Here is a 24210-nt window from a genome sequence, read left to right on the forward strand (position 1 = left end):
AGGGGGACTTGGGTCCTGAATTTCCGGGATTGGTATGGAGGAGGCTGGGGGCCAGGACCCCCGGGTCCGTGAGAGGAGGAAGGAGCTGGGGTCTGGACTCCCGGGTTGGGGTGGGGCGAAGAGGGAAAAAAAAAAAGAAACGTGGCTGAGTGCAAAGGCTCACGCCTGTAATCTCACCATTTTGGGAGGCAGAAGCAAGAGGGTTGCCTGAGCCCGGGGGTTCGAGACCAGCCTGGGCAATTTGGTGAGACCTGTCTCTACAATAACTCAAGAAAAATTAGCCAGGCGTGATGACGCATTTTTGTATCAGATCTTATACGTGAGCACATACTTTTTTTTTTTTTTTTTTTTGAGTTGGAGTCTCTCTCTGTCGCCCAGGCTGGAGTGCAGTGGCACGCTCCCGGCCACCGCAGCCTCCACCCGCTGGGCTCAGCCTTCCAAGTAGCTGGGACTACAGGCATGCGCCATCACACCTAGCTAATTTTTTGATTTATTGTAGAGATGAGGTCTCACCAAGCTGCCCAGGCAGGTCTCGAACCAGGCTCAGGCAATCCTCTCACCTCAGCCTCCCAAAGTGTTGGGATTATAGGTGTGAACCACCGCACCCAGCCTTGAATAGATTTGTTTAAAGTAAGGTACAACAATCAATAGCTGCTTTAAAAAGAATGCAAAATGCAACTATAGGGTTCCACCAGAAGGGGGCAGTAGAAAGGGAGGGAGGACAAAGGAAAATGATACTCACGGGGGCTAGCTGGATCCTGTGGTGGCATCAAGTTCATGCTGAAATCATTTATGTTGATAAAAGGGTCTGGCTGGGGCTTCTCTGAGATCATCCTGTTCATCAGGGCTTCTGAAATCTAAGATGAAAGGCCTGTATTATGTAGGGAATGCAGATAAGGTAATTCATTCACTGGATCGCAGTGTTTTCAAGGGGCCTGGGTTTGCTGTATGACCTCAGTGACCTCAGACAAGTAAGGATCACCCCCACCCCCACTCCACCATGCCTCTACCTCAGCTGGAAGATGATTTGCATTGTATTGTCAAATACTCCAGATGTATTTGTCAACAATGAAACTTTGGAACTATCAAAAGAAATTTTGTGTGAATGTCTTTGTGACTCAGAGTAGGGGGATATTTATTCGGTGAGATTGTTGAAAAACAATCTATACACAGAAAAATAAGTTAAAGAGCAAATGACCATGGATTTCTCATCAAAGAAAAGGCAACAGTGGAACAAAATCTTTGAAGTGCTGAAAGGAAAAAAGTCAACCCAGAATTCTATATTCTGGGAAAATATCTATCAAGAATGAAAGTGAAATGAGGACATTCTCAGGACTATGAGAATACACGGCCAGTAGTCCCATTCCATAGAATGTTAAAGGAAGATCTTCAGGCTATCAGAGAGGAAATTAGAACTTCAAAAATGAAGGAAAAGTCACATACATCGTAAATATCTGGTTAAACAGGCTGATTTTATCTTTTTAAATTATTTGAAATATAGACAAATATTGAAAACAAAAGTTATCAGATTGTCTAGCTTTGTTTAGTTTACTTTAAAAATATATATTTAAAATACACTAAAAATATATTTTTTAAATTTGAGATGAGGTCTTGCTATGTTGCTCAGTCTGGTCTCAAATTCCTGGGTTTAAGTGATTCTCTTACCTCCACCTCCCAAAATGCTCGGATTACAGGCATGGGCCACCATGCCCGGCCTACTTTTAATTTTTGAAATAATTCGATTCACAGGAAGTTGCAAAAAAAAGTACGGGGAAGTGCTGTGCATCCTTCACCAACCTTCCCTGATGGTGACATCCTGCATAACTGTAACCCACTAACAAAACCAGGAAAAATGAAGATTTGCTGAGATTCTCTGTAAATCACAAAGTTTGATGCAACTTAATGCACAAGGGATGAAATCTACTGTTGTTTAGGAAAGCAATTCAGACCATGTAACTGAACTTAACTCACGACCCCAGTGCAGGAGGGATATCCTCTCCAATCATGGCCTAGGGAGCCTTACAAGAACAGACAGTGTTGCTCTTGGAGCTAGTCAAAAGCAGCCCTTGTTTTGAATCCATTTGTTGAATTCTGTGTCTCTCATACTTTTAAAAAAACTAGGAATCTAGTTAAAATATACATTTTGATTTAATAGGTCTGGGTTGGGCTTGAGAGCCTGCATTTCTAATAAGCTCTCAGGTGATCCTGATATAACAGACCTGCATATAAGACTTAGAGTAGCAAAGCTTTAGAAGGGCCTCTTTCTGTATGCTTCCTCCTCCCACACAGGGCATGATGCCTGCAGAACGAAGGTGTTATGACCTGGAATACTCTTCCACTTCTTAATTACACTCCATGTATCAGGGACCACAAGATTTTTTTGCCAAACAGCCCTGAGCCTGCACAGCATCTTTCCTAAATCTGTCCTACTAAGGGAGAAACAGGCTGTCAGTGTGCATCCTTGAGGCCCGAGGGTTGAGTGTTGGTCAAGGGTTGTCAACAGAACCTAGACTTTGGGCATACAGAGGTGAGGATGAGGATGAGGGTGAAGGGACTGGGGCCAGCTCTTCCTCCATTGTCATGCTCTGTATAGATCTTCAAGGATACCAGGAAAATTTGTATCTCAGCTTCCAGGAGGATGTATTTGTCAAGGTAGACAGGAAGAACATATTTTACTTGACCGTTTGCTACCTTGATTTATAACTTTTAAATAGAAATATCAGCCGGGCTCAGTGGCTCAGCCTGTAATCCCGTGACTTGGGAGGCTGAGGTGAGTGGATTGCCTGAGCCTGCGGATTCGAGATCCACCTGGGCAACTTGGTGAGACCTCATCTCTACAATAAATCAAAAAACAATTAGCCAGGTGTGGTAGCGCGCACCTGTAGTTCCAGCTACTTGGAAGGCTGAGGCGGAAGGATCGCCAGAGCCCAGCAGGTTGAGGCTGCGGTGGCTGGGAGTGGCCACTGCACTCCAGTCTGGGCGACAGCGTGAGACTCTAACTAAAAAAAAAAAAAAAAAAGAAAAAAAAGAAAAAGAAATATTGTATGTGGGGCTCCAGTTGTATTCTGTCTTGGCCTGCAAATGTTAGGTACCAGCTGAGCTCTCCCCTCTTCTCCTTGGCTATTGTGTTCTGGCCACACTGGACTTCACTCTTTGAACAAGTCATAATTCTCCTGTTTCTGGGTATTTGCAGATGTTCTTCTTCACCACTGCCTCCAGCTTAATACTCACCAGCACCTACTCACCTGTAATTTCTCAGTTGAAGCAGCACTAATGTATAGAAGCTATCCTTCTGCTCTTCCCAGACTACTTCATGTTGTTTTAAGCTCTTTCTTCGTACTATGCTGTTACTTCTAAAAGCAATTGCATTTTTTTTACCCATTTATCTTTCTGCTCCTACTTCATTGTACCTTTATTTTACCCTGAGAAACAACTGGCTATGAAGAGGTAAAGTGTCAGAGAGAGGGGACTATAGATTGTGTCTGAACTTATAAAAGGCGGGATAGAAGGAGATCAGAGGGAGAGGAAGAGGCAGTTACTATGAATGTTGAAATGACCTAGTGCTGCTGTTCTTCTTTTTCTTTTTTAGATTAGAAAATATGGTTTATTTAGAAAGTAACTTAGAGAAAGAAAGAGGAGATTCACCTCCCCAAGGGGGGGAAGAGGCCAAAGCTTAAGAAAACATGGCCTGGCCATAGCTCAAAGAGCACATGGCTACATCATAGCTTAGTAAGGTAATGACCATGCTGCAGTTCTTCAAGTGTGTTTCGGAGGCCCTTTGGGTCCCCGAGATTATCTTAGGGGTTTCTGAAGTCAAAGTTATTTTCATAATGTTAAGATTCTATTTTGCTTTTTTACTCTAATTTTGTCAAAAATGTACAGTGGAATACATTTAAAAGAGCTTTATAATTCATATTGTGCAAATGACCAGTGCATAATGCTACAAAGTCATGCTTGTGTAAAAGATCTCAGCCAGGAGCAGTAGCTCACACGTGTAGGTCAAGCACTTTGGGAGGCAGAGGCAAGAGGATTCCCTGAGCCCTTGGATTCGAGACCAAGGGCAACATGGTGAGACCTTGTCTCCACAATAAATAAAAAAGATAGCTAGGCATGGTGGCGCATACCTGTGGTTCCAGCCATTTGGAAGGCTGAGGTGGAAGGATTGCCTAAGCCCAGCAGGTCAAGGCTGCGGTGGCCGTGAGCGTGCCACTGCACTCCAGCCTGGGCAATTGAGTGAGACTGTGACTCAAAAAAAAAAAAAAAAAAAAGAAAAAGAAAAAGAAAAGAATATCCACAATTATCTCAAAGGCTAAAAGAATATTCCTTTCTTTTCTAACATATCTGCAAAAGGCCAGATTTTCTTCTTACACTTCAACAAAAATAATATATCAAGATGACTGCAAAAACAGAAGAGAATTCTGCTTTCTTCCATTAAGCCAGAGTACAACAGTGTAAAACAATGCCATTGGTATCCCTATTTTTTTGGGGGGAAATAAAGTCAACCTATAATGTATTTACCATTTCATTTTGAAATGGATTGATACATATATTTTAATTTAACACTTTTCATTTTGAATATGGAAAATATCTAGGTATCTACAGAAACAAAATTTCCTTGGGGACCTCAATAATCTTTAAGAATATAAAGAGGTTCTGAGACCAAAAAATTTGAAAAACAATAACAAGGGATGGGCTAGGGCTTGGCATCTAACTGAAGAAATGAAGCTTAACTAAGCCATCTGTTCCACAATCCTCCAAGTAAATATAGTAATAATGCAGTAACATTCAATAGTGACATTGAAATATTGTACAATATAATAGTATATAAAGTTGTGCCCAAGGTAAAAAAAAAAAAAAAAGATGAATGCCCCCAAGATTTAAAAGAATAGTATATAAAGTAACATTTGAGCTGGGCATAATGGCATGTGCCTGCAGTCCCAACTACTCAGGAGTTTGAGGTGGAAGGATCGCCTGAGCCCAGGAGGTCAAGGCTGTGGTGAGCTTAGATTGTGCCACTGCACTCTGACCTGAGTGGCAGAGTGAGACTCTGACTTGAAAAACTAAATAAATAAAAATCTCTCTATCTATCTGGTAACATTTGTAGGTGCTTTCCATGTGTTAGACATCCAAGTGTTTCATTTGATTTCATGATTCATTTGATCCTCAGCAAAGACATGGGGTAAAGTACTGTTATTATCAACCTCTTGTAGATGAAAAGATGTAAGGTCTTAAAGTTTGACAGCAAGAAAAACATCATCGGGTCTTATCGACTCTTGTCCACACAACCTAAACCCCAGCTCTCTTTCCCAGGAAGGGCAGTGAGAGCCTGCAGCTTAAACTAGTATATTAAATGAACAAAGAAACAAACAATTCACCGAGCCTGGGATGTTTTCCTTGATCACGGCCACGGAGCACATAAGACAGAATTGCCAGCAGCACTGCATTTACTCAACAACTATTTATTGCCAGCCTCTCACAAGTGGGGACTTACGTAGATTTGTTGATTCTGCAATGAACAGAGCACACAGAAATAGTTGCCACGATGAAGTTTCTATTCCAATAAGGATTTGCAAAACCCAGGCTAGCTCAGATTAGGAAAGTCTGAGACACTATAGAGGAGACACCCACTCTCAGTCTCACATATACTCTCTGATTTTCATGAAGCAAATTAGACCTTGTGACTTACCTTTCGTCTTCTGTCACCTTCCTCCTGTGTGAATGGAGCTGAATGCTTTGCCTCCTTTAATCTTGCTCCTTTGATTTTTCAAATCCTATTTGAACACTTAAAGCCCCACATTCTGGCTCCCTCCCGTTCCTCCCTACTTTCCATTACCTGTGCTTACCTGTCATGAGTCCCCTTGGACTGCCCATTTTCAATCAGGTTTGGTTCATCTCTGGAAATGCTCTTTCTTCACTGTATCCCGGAGAAGACTGTGTATTTAAACGTCATTTTTGATACAATCAGACCACCCCTGCCCAGGCACCACCAGACACCACCCTAATGCCCCACCCTTCATTCATTTATTCATTCATTATTCATTTGTTCAATAAAAGTATGCTTAGAGAGCCGGGCTCGGTGGCTCGGCCTGTAATCCTGTGCCTTTGGGAGGCTGAGGTGAGTGGATTGCCTGAGCCCGCGGGTTCGAGACCCGCCTGGGCAGCAAGACCTCATCTCTACAATAAATCAAAAAAATCAGCCGGGCGTGGTAGCGCATGCCTGTAATTCCGGCTACTTGGAAGGCTGAGGCGGAAGGATCGCCGGAGCCCAGCAGGTCGAGGCTGCGGTGGCCAGGAGCGGCCACTGCACTCTAGTCTGGGCGCCAGAGTGAGACTCCAACTCAAAAAAAACAAAAACAAACAAACAAACAAACAAAAAAGTATGCTTAGAGACTAGTGTAACTATTGCTGGAAATAGTCATTATTCCTTTTATAATCAAACTTCCTACCTTTGATAACACTTCAAGCTGGCTCCTATGTCCTTTTGATGCAACCACTCTTTGCTGTCACACTTGAGGTGTTTAAAATTTAAGGTGTGTCTTTTAAAACAGTAATCCAATCTTGGAACTATAATATGGATTTAATCCATTTATGTTTGATGGGATAATGATTTCTAATACATGGTAGTCCCACCGTATCCAGTTTTGCTTTCTATGGTTTTAGTTCCCCCAGTCAATCACTGCCCAAAAATATTACATGGCGAGGTGGCTCACACCTGCAATCCTAGCACTTTGGGAGGCTGAGGTGGGAGGGTTGCTTGAGCCCAGGATTGCTTGAGTTTGTCTGGACAACATAGATCTCACCTCAGCAACAACAACAACAAAATTACGTGGAAAATTTCAGAAATAAACAACACATACATTTTAAGTAGTTTATCATACTGCTCCATCCTGCCCAGGATGTGAGTCATCCCTTTGTCCAGAGTATCCATGATGTATCCACTACCTGCCCTATACAATGTGATTGTGTAGGAAAAAACAGCATACATAGGGTTTGGTATTATCCACAGTTTCAGCCATCCCCTGGGGATCTTGATGTATACCCCAGGATAAGGGGAGGCTACTGTATTTGAATTTATTCCTACCTCCTTATTTTATACAATATCTGTGTGTGTGTTTTAACTTTTCTAGTTCTTTTTGTTTTCTAGTTCTTTTTGTTAAAATGGTTGCACTTTATTTTCTCTCTTCCCACATAATAGGATGTAAGTTACATACAAGACTTAAAATTACATTAAAACAATTTCTTTTTAATTTTTTGAGTTGGAGTCTCACTCTGTTGCCTGGGCTGGAGGGCAGTGGCATGTACATGGCCACCGCAGCCTTGACCTGCTGGGCTCAGGGGATCCTTCTGCTTCAGTCATCCAAGTAACTGGAACTACAGGTGTGTACGCCACCACACCCAGCTAATTTTTGATTTATTGTAGAGAAGAGGTCTTGACAAGTTGTTAAGGCTGGTCTCAAACCTGTGGTATCAGGCCATCCTCTCACCTCAGCCTCCCAAAGTGCTGGGATTATAGGCGTGAGCCATTGTGCCCAGTCTTAAACTTACATTATTTTAAAACATATATACTTGATTTTTTTTTTTTGAGTAGGAGTCTCACTCTGTTGCCCAGGGTGGAGTGCAGTGGCACCCTCGTGGCCACCACAGCCTTGACCTGCTGGGCTCAGGCAATTCTCCCGCCTCAGACTTCCAAGTAGCTGGAACTACAGGCGCAAGCTACCATGCCCAGCTAACCTTTTGATTTATTGTAGACAAGATCTCACAAGTTGCCCAAACTGGTCTCTATCCCCTGGTCTCAGGCAGTCCTCTCGCCTCAGCCTCCCAAAGTGCTGGGAATACAGGCTTGAGCTACGGCATCCAGCCTCTTGATTTTTTAAATTCAGAAATGAACGAGTTTCTCTATATGTCTCCCAAATGATAAAAGGCTATGGTTTGGTTTTTTATTTTTATTTATTTTTTGGATCAGGGTCTCACTCTGTTACCCATGCTGGAGTGCAGTGGCACAACCATAGCTCAGCTTCCCAAGTAGGTGGAATTATAGATACTTGCTACCACACCTAACTAATTTTTTGATTTTTTTGTAGAGATGAGGTCTTTCTACGTTGCTTAGACGGTCTCAAACTCCAGGACTCAAGCAATCCTCCCGCCTTGGCCTCCTAAAGTGCTGGAATTACAGGTGTGAACAGTCACACCAGGATCTTTGAATTTTTAATAATGAATTCCCCACCTCCAGTCTTTCATGTTATTTTTGCCTACTATTTTATGAGGGCTCTTTCTTTTTTGTTTAAGGGTCTCACTCTGCCACCTAGACTGCATTGCAGTGGCACAATCTAAGCTCGCCACAGCCTTGACCTCCTGGGCTCAGGTGATCCTTCTGCCTCAGCCTCCCAAGCAGCTGGAACTATAGGCGTGTGCCCCCACGCCTGGCTAATTTTTTGATATTTTGTAGAGATGGGGTCTTGCTATGTTGCCCAGGGTAGTTTTGAATTCCTGCATGCAAGTGATTCTTCTGCCTTAGCCTCCCAAAGTGCTGGGATTACAGGCCTGAGCCACCGCACCTGGCCTTGGCTATCATTTTAGATCAAACCTGCTTTTATGTCCCTGAGGGTAGCCTTTACTTTTTTGTCATAAATATTTATTTAGATTTAACTGTATGTTTATCAAGTGCTTTGATCATCATTGCTTCTTTCATCTTCCTTTTTCTTTTTGGGCACAGTTTTATTCTTTCTGACATAGAATCATTTATAGTTTTTTTAGTGATAGTCTGTTAACTGTAAACATTTAAAAACTTTCTGTGCCTAAAAGTATCTTTATTACGTTGTCATTCTTGCAAAATAGTTTAGGTGGGTATAAAGTTTATTTATTTGAGAACCTGCTAACATTAAAGCTTTTAGGCCAGGTGCAGTGGCTCAAGCTTGTAACTCCAGAACTTTGGAGGCAGCAGGTGGGAGGATTGCTTGAATCCAGGAGTTCGAGACCAGCCTGGGCAACATAGCGAGACCTTGTTTTTACAAAAATTGAAAAAATTATCCAGGTGTGGTGGCACTTGCCTGTAATCCCAGCAACTCAGGAGGCTGAAACAGGAGAATCACTTGAGGCCAAGAGACTGAGGTAGTGGTGAACTTGGATTGTGCCACTGAACTCCAGCCTGGGTGATAGAGTGAGTGTCTTTAAAACAACAAAAGAAAACAAAAAAGCTTTTATTTCTTTGTAGGTAATCTTTTTCTGCTTTCTAATTGCTTGTAAAAGATTTGTGTGGCTGGGCTCAGTGGCTCACACCTGTAATCCCAGGACTTTGAAAGGTCAAGAAGAGAAGATTGCTTGAACCTAAGAGTTTGAGACAAGCCTGGGCAACATAGCAAGACCTCATACAAAAAAATAAAAAAATTTGCTGGGTGTGGTGGCACTTGCCTGTAGTCCCAGCTACTTGGGAGACTGAGGTGGAAGGATATCCTAAGCCCAAGAGGTCAAGGCTGCAGTGAACTGTGATAGTGCCACTGCAGTCCAGTCTGGGTGACACAGTGAGAGCCTGACTCAAAAAAAAAAAATTGTGTTTTGTCCACAGTTTATATTTTTACCTGGAGTGTCTAGGTAAAACTTATTTTATCAATTTCTACTGGATTTATATTAGACCTTCTTGCTTCAGTCTTCATATTTCTTAAATGAAATGCTGTCATCTCCTGAACTTTCTGAGCCACAGCTAGTTTAGCCATAATAGCAGCAGTCTAATATGTATATTTTATTACCGTGGCTTACTTTTAGTTGACCTTGAATTTTTTCTTGGCTGGGCTCGGTGGCTCAGCCTGTAATCTCAGCACTTTGGGAGGCCGAGGCACATGGATTACCTGAGCCCGTGGGTTCGAGACCAGCCAGGGCAACACAGCAAGACCTCGTCTCTACAATAAATCAAAACTTAGCTGGGCGTGGTAGCGTGCACCTGTAGTTCCAGCTACTTGGAAGGCTGAGATGGAAGAAACGTCAGAGCCCAGAGACCCGCCTGGGCAACTTGGTGAGACCTCATCTCTACAATAAATCAAAAATTAGCCAGGTGTGGTAGCGCGCACCTGTAGTTCCAGCTACTTGGAAGGCTGAGGTGGAAGGATCGCCAGAGCACAGCAGGTTGAGGCTGCGGTGGCCGGAAGCGGCCACTGCACTCCAGTCTGGGTGACAGAGGGGGACTCCAACTCAAAAAAAAAAAAAAAACAAGATCAACCCAGGAAAAGGGACAAGTGTCCCAGAAAGAGAGAATGTAGTACATACAGAGAAATCTCACAGTTTATCTCAACATTTCTCAGAGTTTCTCTTATCCCCTCTCGACAAATCACCTTTTTATTTTTTTTTTGAGCTGGACCCAGGCTGGAGTGCAGTGGCACGCTCACTGGGCTGGGTTCAGGCGATCCTTCCACCTCAGCCTTCCAAGTGGCTGGAACCATAGGCATGCCCCCATACCTGGCTAATTTTTTTGTTTTTTTTGAGTTGGAGTCTCACTCTGTTGCCCAGACTGGAGTGCAGTGGCCGCTCCCGGCTACCGCAGCCTCGACCTGCTGGGCTCCGGCGATCCTTCTGCCTCAGCCTTCCGAGTAGCCAGAATTACAGGCATGCGCTACCACGCCCAGCTGATTTTTTGATTTATTGTAGAGATGAAGTCTCGCTGCCCAGGTGGGTCTCGAACCCGCGGGCTCAGTCAATCCACTCACCTCAACCTCCCAAAGGCGCGGAATTATAGGCTGAGCCACCAAGCCCAGCTAATTTTTTTTTTTTATTGTAGACGCGAAGTCTCACCAATTTGCTTAGTCTTGAACCCCTGGACTCAGGCAATCCTCTCGTCTCTGCCTCCTAAAGTACTGGGATTACAGACATGTACCACTGCACCTGGTGAATTTTTTGATTTATTGTAGAGATGAGGTCTCACCATGTTGCCCAGGCTGGTTTAAGCAATCCTCTCACTTCAGCCTCCCAACACCCTGGGATTTTAGGCGTGAGGCACTACACCCAGCAGTAAATGTTGATATATTAACACAGAACCTTAAAATCAAAGCATCTATAATACAAAAGATATCATAAACAAAGTTAAAAGCAAACAAACTGATCCCAGCCATCATCTCTTTCTTGGATGACGTTCATAGGGTTCATAGCTTCCTCACAGGTCTCTCTGCTTCTGTTCTCAGCCATCCCTGCCCTAGCCTGCCCCCCTTGCCTGAAGATAGACACACTCTATTACTCCAGAGCTTGCCATTTAATGGGAAACATTAAGTGATGAATTTAATAATTTGACCTGTAATTTACATTTCAGTCTTTCAAGCTTGGTGCATTTGGGTCCAGTCTCCCAGAAATGGATGCACTCAGTACCTGAAAAGTCCACTGAGCAGCAATTTAGTTAACATTTTCTTTCTTTACATTATTCATCATGCCCGGTGTTGCATGGCATGTGCTGAGTGCTGGGGACACAGTGACAAACAAGAATGCAAAGGTCGGCTGGGCTCGGTGGCTCAGCCTGTAATTCCAGCACTTTGGAAGGCCGAGGTGAGTGGATTGCCTGAGCCTGAGGGTTCCAGACCAGCCCGGACAACTTGGTGGGAGCTCCTCTCTAAAGTAAATCAAAAATTAGCCCGGAGTGGTAGCGCGCACCTGTAGTTCCACCTACTTGGAAGGCTGAGGCGGAAGGATCCCCAGAGCCCCGGAGGTCAACGCTGGGGTGGCTGTAAGCGTGCCACTACACTCCAGCCTGGGCAACAGAGTGGGACTCCAACTCAAAAGAAAAAAGAAAAAAAAAAGCAAAGGTCTTTACCCATATGGAACTTGCAATCTAGTGATTTTCGTGGCTAATAAGCACGCAGGAAGGCAATTAAAAGAACAACTCACCCGGGCACCGTGTCTCATGCCTATAATCCTAGCACTTTGGGAGGTGGAGGCAAGAGGATTGCCTGAGCTTAGAGGTTCGAGAACAGCCTGGGCAACTTGGTGAGACCTTGTCTCTACAATAAATAAAAAAATTAGTCAGGCATGGTGGTACATGCCTGTAGTTTCAGCTACTTGGAAGACTGAGGCGGAAGGATGGCCTGAGGCCGGCAGGCGGAGGCTGCAGTGGCCGTGAGTGTGCCACTGCTCTCCAGCCTGGGTGACAGAGTGAGACTCCAACTCAAAAAAAAATTAGAGAATAGTTGTTTCATGACATAGATGTGTGCTAGACTGGTGAGTTCATGGGTACCAATATGGGAAGATCCCACAAGAATATGTATTATAGCTGTAAGTAAAAAGCCCAATAAAGAAAAAAAAGCAAAGAGAGAAGGGAATAAACTGTTAACACACATGGTCTTAAGGGGGTTGGGAGTCCATGAACCTCCACATAGCCATTATTTTCATTTTTTACAAGATTGAAAAAAATGAAAGTTAAAATAAACAAATCAGATTTGTTGAACCCCTTTCCCCCCAAATATCTCCCTTGAACTCTTATTCAAACTTTCCTTTTTCTCTTCCACAAAAAGATAAAATTTTTAAAAACATGAAGGTAAATGTTTATATATTAACAAAGAACCTTAAAATCAAAGCATCTGTAGTACAAAAGACATCATAAACAAAGTTAAAAGTAAACAGATCCAAGTCATCATCTCTCTCTTGGATGACGTTAATAGCTTCCTCACTGGTCTCTCTGCATCTGTTCTTAGCCATCCCTGCCCTTGCCTATCCCCATCCCTTAAGATAGACACACTCTGTTACTCCAGAGCTTGCCATTTTTTTTTTTTTTTTTTTTGAGTTGGAGTCTCACTCTGTCGCCCAGACTGGAGTGCAGTGGCTGCTCCTGCCCACCGCAGCCTCGACCTGCTGAGCTCCGGCGATCCTTCCGCCTTAGCCTTCTGAGTAGCCAGAATTACAGGCGTGCATTACCACACCCGGCTAATTTTTTGATTTATTGTAGAGATGAGGTCTTGCCAAGTTGCCCAGGCGGGTCTCGAACCCGCGGGCTCAGGCAATCCACTCACCTCAGCCTCCCAAGGCGCAGGATTACAGGCTGAGCCACCAAGCCCGGCTCAGAGCTTGCCATTTAATGGCAAACATTGAATGATGAATTTAATAATTTGACCCGTCATTTACATTTCAGGTTTTCAAGCTTGGTGCATTTGGGTCCAGTCTCTCAGAAATGGGTGCACTTAGTACCTAAAAATTTCACTGAGCAACAATTTAGTTAACATTTATTTTCTATACATTATTTATCATGCCCGGTATTGCCTGGCATGGGCTGAGTGCTGGGGACACTATGCCAAACAAGAATGCAAAGGTCTTTGCCCACATGGAACCTGCAGTCAAGCGATTTTCTTGGAACAGCAATAAGCACGTGGAAAGGCAATTAAAAGAACATCTCAGCCGGGCACCGGGGCTCACGCCTGTAATCCCAGCACTTTGGGTGGTGGAGGCAAGAGGATTGCCTGAGCTTAAGGGTTCGAGACCAGCCTGGGCAACTTGGCAAGACCTCATCTCTACAATAAATCAAGAAATAATAAATTATCTGGGCATGGTGGCTCATGCCTCTAGTTCCAGCCAGTTGGAAGGCTGAGGTGGAAGGATTGCCTGAGACCAGCAGATGGAGGCTGCAGTGGCCTCGAGCATGCCACTGCACTCCAGCCTGGGTGACAGAGTGAGACTCTGACTAAAAAAAAAAGAAAAAGAAAATCTCATTTAACTCAGAAATTAAATCACCTTTTCTTTCCCTTTTTTCTTTAGGTTGAAATATGGTGCAAGAGTAAGCACTGGCACTCTCATTCACTTGAGGTGAGTGTTAATTTCTTTGGGTTTTTGGAAACTATTTTAGGTGACTATCATTACAATTTTTAATGTTCATATAAGCCTTTGACTTTATTTGTGTTTAAAGGAATTTATAAAGAGATGTAAAAGAGTCTATAAAATATAACTATGCAATAATATTCATTATAATATTTGTTTTATTGTCAAAATTTCAGAGTAAATTTAAATGTCTATCAGTAGTAGAATAAATACATTGTAAATACATTTATGATATAAATTATTTTGTAACAATAAAAATAAATTTAGAAAACCTATTTTAAAATATAATACATTTATATATTTATGTTTCTTTATCTCCTGGTGAATGCAAATTCCTTGAGCTCAGGAACATTATATGTAGTAATTGTTTACTTCTGTATCCAAAGAGCCAAGCAATCAGTTTAGAATAAAATTAGAAAACAGCTGTTTCATGATTGGATACATGGATGGATGCTAGATTGGTGAGTTCATAGGTACTGATATGGGAAGATTCCCTTGGAATTTTTTTAACAAGAAAATGTATTATATCTGTAAGCAAAAAGGCCAATAAAAAAAAAGTAGCCTGGTGTGGTGGGTCAAGACTGTAATACCAGCCCTTTGGAAGGATTACCTGAGCCCACGGGGTTCAAGAGCAGCCTGGGCAACATGGTGAGACCTCGTCTCTATAAAAAAAAAAAAAAAAAAAAAAGAATTAGCCAGGCGTGGCAGTGCTCGCCTGTAGTTCAGCTATTTGGAAGGATGAGGCGGAAAGATCACTGGAGCCAAGCAGGTGGGATGACAGTGAGCGGTGCCACTGCACTCCAGCCTGGGTGACAGAGTAAGATTCCTATTAAAAAAAAAAAAAAAGAAAGAAAAGAAAAGAAAAGAGAAGGGAAACTGGTAACACAGGGTCTTAAGGGAGTTGGGATTCCACTGAACATCCACGTAGCCATTATTTTCATTTTTTGCAAGATTGAAAAAAATGAAAATTGAAAAACAAATCAGATTTGCTGAACCCCTTTTCCGTCTCTCACCCGTTTCCAGGCTATCGGGTAGTGTGCTGAATTTTACCTTGAGTTAGACCCAGAGCAATTGATGTAAAATCCAGCTGTGCCCTCAGTCAGCTCCTCTTTCCTTTTCTTGCTCTTCTGCTTTTTGAGTCGGATTCTCACTCTGTCACCCAGGCTGGAGTGCAGTGGCATGTTCAGGGCCACCGCAGCCTCCTCCTGCTGGGCTCAAGTGATCCTTCTGCCTCAGCCTTCCAGTAGCTGTAACTATAAGCGCTCACCATCGTGCCAGGCTAATTTTTTGTTTTATTGTAGAGACAAGGTCTCGCCAAGTTGCCCAGGCTGATCTCAAACCCTTGGGCTCAGGCAGTTCTCTAGTCTCTGCCTCCCAAAGTGCGGAGATTACAGGCGTGAGGCACTGTGCTCGGCCTTGCTTTCTTAACTGGGTGGGAAATACAGATCTCTTTCTTGGGGATAGAAACCAGTCTAAGAAGAGGCAGGGCTGTAGGATAGCCCTGTAGCGCCACGGGGAAGAGAATGTTCACAGTGAGGGCTCTCCAAAGATTCCCAGCTTCAGAAATGAGCAATGAGGAAATTGTCAGCAGAAGTAGAAGTTCACTGTTTGTATTGAGAGGGAGGGAAATTACCTGTAAGGAGCTGTAGGGACTATAGGGGCTGCCCAGTGTTGATCTCCACTCTCAACCTAAGGGAAGACTAGGGCAGGTTATGTAGTATAGACTATGGTTGGTGGGAATATTATATCTTCATTCCAGTCAATCTGTTTATTCATTCTAGAAGATGTCCCAGGAGCAAGACCCTTGTCCTAGTAGCTGGTTCTGTTTCTGAAAGTCTAATTGGCTCATCTTCCGTATCCCTAGGTTGCCTGTCTTCCAGCTTTGCCTCCTCCTGGGCTTGGTGAAGTCTAAGACTCCTCCCTAGCTCCTGCCTGCCAGCTTCCTTGTTCAAATATAAAGAACTAAAAGGGAGTCGGGCATGGTGGTTCATGCCTGTAATACCAGCACTTTGGAAGGCAGAGGCGAGAGGACTGCCTGAGCTCAGGGGTTCGAGACCAGCCCTGGACACCTTGGAGAAACCTCATCTCTACACTAAATCAAAAAATCAGCTAGGCATGCTGGTGCATGCCTGTGATTCCAGCTACTTCGAAGGCTGAGATGGAAAGATCACCTGAGCCCAGCAGGTTGAGGCCGTGTGGTGGCTGTGACCTATGAGCATGGCACTGCATTCCAGCCTGGGCTGACTCAAAAAAAAAAAAAAAAAAAAAAGAAAGAAAGAAAGAAAGAAAGAACTAAAAGGTGAAGATGTAAAGGAAATTTTGGTAGTTCCTTCACAAGTCAAAACAGAAAAAGAAGGAAAAGGAGAGTGTGAAAATATAGAAAACAGTGAGAATGGGTCTTGGAGCAGATCATATGCATCTAGGCTCCACTATTTACTAGATGTGTGACCTTGGGCAAGAAACCTAACCTCTCAGGGTTGTTCTGAGGTTGTCACCTAAATAACATATAGAGAGAGATTCTCTAAAAGAAGAAAGATAATTATTTGGGAATAGAGCATTTCAAAGGGAATATGCCTGCCATAATAAACTGTGGCATATTCAGGGAGGTAAAGGAAGACAAAGCGTCTTAAAGGGGAAAATGAGGCTTATATAATTGTTTTGAAATTATTTTCCTTGGCTACAAAAAAATCAATGGTAAGGGTGATGTCAGTCTGAGGCTGCTGGGCAGTCACCCTTACAGAAGTATTTTTTATGTAGGGTTGCAGTGGCCTTTGTGCAAGGCTGTGTTTTTTTGCAGTCTTTTGTGATAGTTTTTGTTATGAGGCAGATGAGCATGAGAACCCTCTCTTCATGGCCTTTCCTGGCTCTATTTGTCAGGGTTTTTGCTGCATTGTTATTGTTTTAAACATTAGCGACTCCATGATTAGAAGGTCAGGACATTCAGTCTTACCCCAATCTCCAGGGAGGGGAGAGTGGCTGAAGATTGAGTTGATCACCAGTGGCCAATGATCTAGTCAATCATGACTATGTGACGCAACTTCCATAAAGACGCAAAAGGACAGGGTGAAGAAAAGCATCCAGATAGCCGAACACGTGGAAGTTCCTAGAGGGTAATGAGCCCCGAGAGGGCATGGAAACTCCACACTCCATCCCGCATAACTTGCCCTATGTATCTCTTTATCTGGCTGTTCATTTGTATTCTTCATTTTATCCATTATTAATAAACTGCTAAACGTAAGTCAAGTGTTTCTCTGAATTCTGTGGGCCACTCTGACAAATTAATTAAACCCAAAGTGGGGACTGTTGGAACTCTGATTTATAGTCAGTTGGTCAGAGGATGGGTCACAGCCTGTGCTTGTGATTGGCATCTGAAGTGGAGGCAATCTTGCGGGACTAAGCCCTCAACCTGTGGGATCTGGTGTTATCTCCAGATATGAATGTCAGATTGAATTGAAGTAGAGCTGGTGTTCACTGGAGAATCTGCCACAGAATCAGTTGCTAGTGGGGAGAAATCTCCACATACATGTTGGTGAGCAGAGGTGAGGTGGCCTATACTGAGAGAGTAGGAAGAGATCAAAGTGTTTTTTGTATAGTTTTAGACTTCCTAATAGTAAGCACTCGATACTGCAGGAAAAGAATAGTTCTGGAGGAAGCCAGACATAAAATAATAAATAACAGCTTCTACTTATTTACTGGTTGATTGATTGGGGGAAAGGGTGCACTTATTCATGTGTGCACCAGGCCTTGGCTTACGTAGTTTATTTGTATTTAAGTCTCATGGAAAACTTTTGCAGTAGATTATATTCTTATCCCCTTTTAATCCATAAGGGAAAGCAGAACTTATACAGGTACCATGGTGTGTTCAAGATTATACTCAGAAGGTGGCAGAGCTAGGTTTCATTTTTATTTTTATGTTTTTTTTTTTTTTGAGTTGGAGTCTCACTCTGTTGCCCAGGCTGGAGTGGAGTGGCATGCTCACAGCTCCCACAGCCTCGACCTACTGGGCTCAGGTGATCCTTCCACCTCAGTCTTCCAAGTAGCTAGAACTATAGACACGTGCCACCATGCCTGGCTGATTTTTTATTTACTGTAGAGATGAGGTCTCACCAAGTTGCCCAGGCTGGTCTTGAACCCAGGGGCTCAGGCAATCCTCTCACCTCGGCATCCCAATTTATTTTTATTTTTTGAGTTGGAGTCTCATTCTGTCACCCAGGCTGGAGTACAGTGGCACGCTCACAGCCACCGCAGCCTCAACCTGTTGGGCTCAAGTGATTGCTCCGCCTTAGCTTTCTAAGTAGTTGGAACCACAGGCATGCAACACCATGCCTAGCTAATTTTTTTTTTATTGTAGAGACAAGTTCTTGCCAAATTGCCCAGGCTGGTCTCGTACCCCTGAGCTCAGGCAATCCTCTCTCCTCCATGTCCCAAAGTGCTGGAATTACAGGTGTGAGCCACCATGCATGGTGAGAGCTAGGTTTTAATTAAAGACTTTCCTGACTCCAAAGACCTTGCTCACAACCTCCACTCTATAGAGATGAATCATAGACTTAGAAGTGTAAAAGAGAGAAAGATTCTCCAAAGATGTGGCACAGAGTAGAAAATTCAAACATTTTTTCAAAGTTTTTAAAAATTTAAAAAAGAGATAAAAAATTTAATGGGATTCAAAGATGGGGAAACAGAAAATCAGAGGCAGAGAAGAACATAGGACAAGGGAGAGACAATAAAACATGGCCTGGGCAGTACTTGAAGGAGAGAAAGAAACGGAAACCCTTGAAGACAAGTAAACAGGAAAAGAGATTTTTTAGAAACATCTGGAAAAGAGATGGAGGCAAAAGGTGAAGGGATGACAGAGGTGGAGACAAGAAGGTAAGACAGAAAAAGAAGAGTCACCGAAAGAGATGCAGGCTATGAGGGCAAAGATGAAGAGATGAAGTCCCACAAAGACAAAGGAGAGAAAAGATAAAAATCAAAGGCCACCCTCCTGCTTCTCCCATTTTCTTAGTTCATACCTTTCAGAAGCATATGACTGGAGTCTGATATAATCTTTTTTTTTTTTTTTTTTTACAGAGATGGGGTCTATGCTGTCCAGGCTGGTCTTTAACTTGAATTCCTGGGCTCAAGCGATCCTATTGCCTTGGCCTCCCAAAGCATTGGGCTTACAGGCATGGACCCCGGTGCCTGGCCTAGAGTCTGATATCATTTTTTTTTTTAAGATTAGAAAATATAGTTTATTTAAAAGTAAGAGAGAGAAGGATCACCTTTCCAGAGTGGGGAAGGGGGCCAACGCCAGGAAGCATGACAACAGCCATAGCTCAAAGAGCACATGGCCTCACCAGAGTCTAGCAAGGCAGTGGTTAAGTCTGATATGATTTCCAATGCTTTCTGCAAACGTGGTGAATAGGGAATGGGGTTCTGAGTGTCTCACTGAGTGTCTAGGGTGGAGACAGGTTCTGTGCAAGTGTAAGTTTGGTGGCTCCTGAAGGGTTCACATCTTTCCTTACAATTATTCAATCATCTAGACTTAAAAAGTGACAGAGCATGGGAGGCTGAGATGAGAGGACTGCCTAAGTTCACGGGTTCGAGACCAGTCTGGACAACTTGGTGAGACGCCCCCATCTCTACAATAAATCAAAAATTAGCCAGGCATGGTGGCATGTGCCTGTAGTTCCAGCTACTCGGAAGGCTGAGGCAGAAGGATCGCCAGCAGGTCGAGGCTGCGATGGCCAGGATTGTGCCACTGCCCTCCAGCCTGGGTGGGTGACAGATTGACTCCTACTCAAAAAAAAAAAAAAAAAAAGTGACAGAGCAGAGTCCTGATGTCAGAACTTGACCCTGGAAAACTGTGGATCCCCTCAGTCTCCAACGGACGTCACTGGAATACCATGCAACAGGAAATCTCTGCCTGGATGCCGGGTAGTTTCATTTCCTGCATCTTCTTCCACTGTCTGCTTTTCCCCAGGATGTCCTCCCTGCATATTGGCCTTCATTCTCTTAATCCAATGGTCACCTCTCAGCCTTTGTTCTTGCTATATCTTCTGTCAGGAATGCAGTTCGTGACCTCTGCCGCAATCTCCCTTCACGGGTAAAAGCCTCCGTCAAGGTCTTCCTAGCTATTCCCTCCTTCATCCCAGGAAGAATAAAAAGACTGAGGGAGCCAGGCTCGGTGGCTCAGCCTGTAATCCCGCGCCTTTGGGAGGCTGAGGTGAGCGGATTGCCTGAGACCACGGGTTCGAGACCCGCCTGGGCAGCGAGACCTCATCTCTACAATAAATCAAAAAATCAGCCGGGCGTGGTAGCGCATGCCTGTAATTCCGGCTACTTGGAAGGCTGAGGCGGAAGGATAGCCGGAGCCCAGCAGGTCGCGGCTGCAGTGGCTGGGAGCGGCCACTGCACTCCAGTCTGGGGGACAGAGTGAGACTCTAACTCAAAAAAAAATAAAATAAATAAAAAATACATAAAAAGACTGAGGAGAGCAAGGCCCAAATATAAGATTCCATGAAGTTCAAAATAGATGAATCCTTCTCAAATGCTCACAGTTTGTGTGCCTGATATGGGCATTTACTATTTGTACTTCAGGGAACATCGCACACTCAATAATAAAGCCTTCCTCAGAGTAATCCTCTATGTGCCAAATCAAATAACAAAACTGGAAAACTTTACAAAAGGGGATAGATGGTTTGAAATTGAGATCCATAAAAGAGACTATGTCTCTTGCATTCATTACTTTATTCAAGAGCCCAGCAAAGTGTCTGACATAGTGCTCACTCATTCCACAAATATTTGTAAGTGTCTACTATGTGTCATGCATTGTACTATGCACTGTAGATAAAACATAGAGCAACATAAGATTCCTGCCTTCATGGTATTTGCTTTCTGGTGAGGAAATAAGTCTATAAAAATGTAGACAAGCCAGGCACGGTGGCTCACCCCTAAAATCCCAGCACTTTGAGAGGCTGAGGTGAGAGGATTGCCGGAACAACTTGGTGAGACCTCATCTCTACAATACATCAAGAAAAATTAGCCATGCATGGTCGCACACACCTGTAGTTCCAGCTACTTGGAAGACTGAGGTGGAAGGATTGCCTGAGCCCAGCAGGTTGAGGCTGCAGTGGTTGTGAGTAGCGTGCCACTGCACTCCAGCCTGGGTGACAGGGTGAGACTTTGACTAAAAAAAAAAAAAAAAAAAAAAAAGAAAAGAAAAGAAAAGAAAGAAAAAAAGGTAGAAAAATAATACATGGCAGAGAGTTAAAATGTTATGAAGGAACTAAAGCAGAAGAAGAGAAAAGAGTGCTGAGCCAATGAGGGATATTTAGAGTGGTCAAGAAACGCCTCTCTGAGAACTTGTAAAGCAAAATATCTGTGGGATAATTCCATGGATTAATGTACCCTTCCCCCCCTCGCTCTTGCCATTTATAAAATAAATGAGTGGGCTTCCATCAAACAAAATTTTGGCAGTGGCAAAATATTTTAGGAAAATTCTAAAACATTTAAAGATGATCCTGTATAACTAAATGAACAGAAATCTTCAAGTTCAGTTTCCTGAAAATCTTTATTTTAAATTTTATTTAATTGTATTATATCTATTTTTAGAAATGGGGTCCCTTTTTTATTTTCTTTAATTGAAAATGTGAGGTACAATTCAGGATTAGGTATACAGGTAGAAATGGGATCTCTTTATGTTGCTCAGGTTGGTCTCAAACTCCTGACGTCAAGCAATCCTCCTGCCTCAGCCTCCCATAGTGCTGAGATTGCAGGCGTGAGCCACTGCACCCAGCTCTGAAAATCTTTCATAAAGAACAAGAGATAGTCTATGGGAAGAGGAGACTCTCAAGAACCTATTGTGTCATCCCAGCCGCTGGGAAACTTTCCCAAAGAGAGAGGAATTAAGAGGGAGAATAAACCGGGTGCAATACCTCACACCTGTAATCCCAGCACTTTGGGAGGTGGAGGCAAGAGGATTGCCTGAGTCCAAGGGTTTGAGACCAGCCTGGGCATCTTGGTGAGACCTCCTCTCTACAATAAATCATAAAATTCGTCAGGCGTGGTAGTGTGCACCTGTGGTTCCAGCTGCTTGGAAGGCTGAGGTGGAAGGATCATTTGAGCCCAGCAGATTGAGGCTGTGGTGGCTGTGAGTGTGCCACTGCACTCCAGCTTGGGTGACAGAGTGAGACTCATAAAAATAAAAAAATTTTAAAAAAGGGAGAATAGAGTAGGAAAATCTAACATACTTCTAATTGGACATCTGGAAGAGAGACAGACAGAATGTGTGTGTGCAGTATTTTAAATATAATGTCTAAGAATTTCCCAGAATGGATTAATCCAGTCCTAAGATACTGTAAACCTATTAAATCCCAAGAAGAGTAAAAATTTAAAAATCCTTATCTGAACACATCACGAACACCAAAGCGCTCAGTGGCTGTACCTTGGCCAATATTACACGCCATTGTTAGCTACAAGCAAGGAAAAGAATTATAGTCTACATGTGTCTGTAAGGAGGATTAAATATAGCCCCACATTCCTTGCTACTCTTCCCATTGAGAGGAGAAAGCAGTGAGGACAGGTAAAGTTTCTAATTTGTCCTACGGGCTCCAGTTTGCCATAGAAGGTTCCAATTTGTCCTCACTCTTCCCTACTTCACATCCCACCTTCTCTGCCAGCTGCCAGCCCTGTTGGTTCACAGTAACTTCAGACCCTCTGCCAAAAGCAGAGGTAAAATAATTCTATTCATTTCTTCATTGTATCCCACAATTTTATAAAGTCTAATATCTGTAATAAATCTCTTATTCTAAATCACTCATACCGTTTTCTTTCCTGGTTGAACCCTAACTGTTAGGCTGTAGTTTGGATTGCTCATGGTTTTTTTGAAGTTCTATTACTATGCAAGAAAAAGTGAATAGCTATTAGGAGCCAACAATTAGTGGTCTTTGCCACGTATGGTTTCTAAGGAAGAAAAGTATAGAGTTTTTAATAGTCCCTATTCATTACACTTTACTCATTTATGTTTTTTTCTGATCTTTGTAGGCTCGGGGAGTTTTAAAATATAAATGTATTAATGTAAAATGTAATAGGCAGAATAGCAAGATTGAAATACTATGGTCAGCTGAAATATGACAAGGGGATTCCAGCTTTTTTTTTTTTTTCCCCGTAGGAGTCTCTGTTGACCAGGCTAGAGTGCAGTGGCACACTCATGGCCACCGCAGCCTCAACCTGCCAGGTTCAGGTGATCCTTCCACCTCAGTCTTCCAAGTAGCTGGAACCACAGGCACGCGCCACCATGCACGGCTAATTTTTATTTTATTTTATTTTTATTTTAAAGATATGGGGTGCAATCCAGGATTAGGTATACAAGTGATCATCATACAGGTAAAGTTTGGGCCTCCCTTTGGTCCCCACTTTGCCTGGTTTGAGGTCAGGTACTCTTATCAATGTTGTGTCCCCCCCCCCCAATTTTTTGATTCATTGTAGAGGTCTCACCAAGTTGCCCAGGCTGGTCTCGAACCCCTGTGTTCAAGCAATCCTCACTTCTACCTCCCAAAGGTCTGGGATTACAGACATGAGCCACCGTGCCCAATTTTTTTTAAATCATCCTTAACTCCTCTTTTTCTCTTGTATACTATATTTAATCAATACACAAGCCCAGGCCAGGTGTGGTAGCTCACACCTGTAATTCCAACACTTTGGGAGGCCAAGATGGGAGAATTGCTTGAGTCCAGGACTTTGAGACTAGCCTATGCCACATAGTGAGACCCCATCTCTACAAAAATATCAAAAACTTAGCGGGGCATGGTGGCACTTACCTGTAGTCCCAGCTACTCAGAGGGGCTGAGGTGGAAGGATCGCCTGAGTCCAGGAGTTTGAGGCTGCAGTGATCTGTGATTGTGCCAGTGTACTCCAGCTTGGGTGACAGAGTGAGATGCCGACTCAAACAAAACAAAGCCAAACCAAACAAAACACACAAAAAACCCCCTAGTCCTCCTCGTTTGCCTTTTTGAGGAAGGCATGGTCACCAGCCATACAGCCTCAACAAAGCCTGCCGGCCCACCCTGCTGATTTAACTCTGCAGCATCAGCTCACACCTGAATTCCCTAGGTTTCTAACTTGCTAACCAGCCCTGCTATAACTTCAGGCTGCCCAGTCCTCCAAGTTGCACGAGCTGGTTCCTTAATTTTATATTTCAAAAATCAGACCAGTAGATTCTGGAGAGAAATGGGAAGCATCCTGGGCCTCTCTGCCCACGCCTAAACAAGATACCAGAAGCTTGGTGGGGTGAGGGGGAATCCTGGCTGTTTCCCATAAATTATGTCAGGACCCTTCTGCCTTGTGTGTAACCTGGAGTTCTCCCACCCTACTACTGGGATAATGCCATGTGCTCAATATATTCCTTTTTTTTTTTTGACTTGGAATCTCACTCCATCGCCCAGACCAGAGTGCAGT

General features: G+C 43.4%; 1 protein-coding gene across 1 annotated transcript in view; it reads right to left on the minus strand.

The window, feature by feature from the left end:
- Positions 1–24210, minus strand: part of ARGFX (arginine-fifty homeobox) — a 37249-nt gene that overhangs the window by 3727 nt on the left and 9312 nt on the right. Inside the window, 1 exon segment of the mRNA XM_008059494.1 lies at positions 743–857. Within this exon segment, the coding sequence (XP_008057685.1) occupies positions 743–857 (115 nt within the window).

The sequence above is a fragment of the Carlito syrichta genome, unplaced genomic scaffold, assembly GCF_000164805.1.
Source record: "Carlito syrichta isolate Samal-C Ts95f unplaced genomic scaffold, Tarsius_syrichta-2.0.1 Scaffold304179, whole genome shotgun sequence".
Lineage (NCBI taxonomy): Eukaryota > Metazoa > Chordata > Mammalia > Primates > Tarsiidae > Carlito > Carlito syrichta.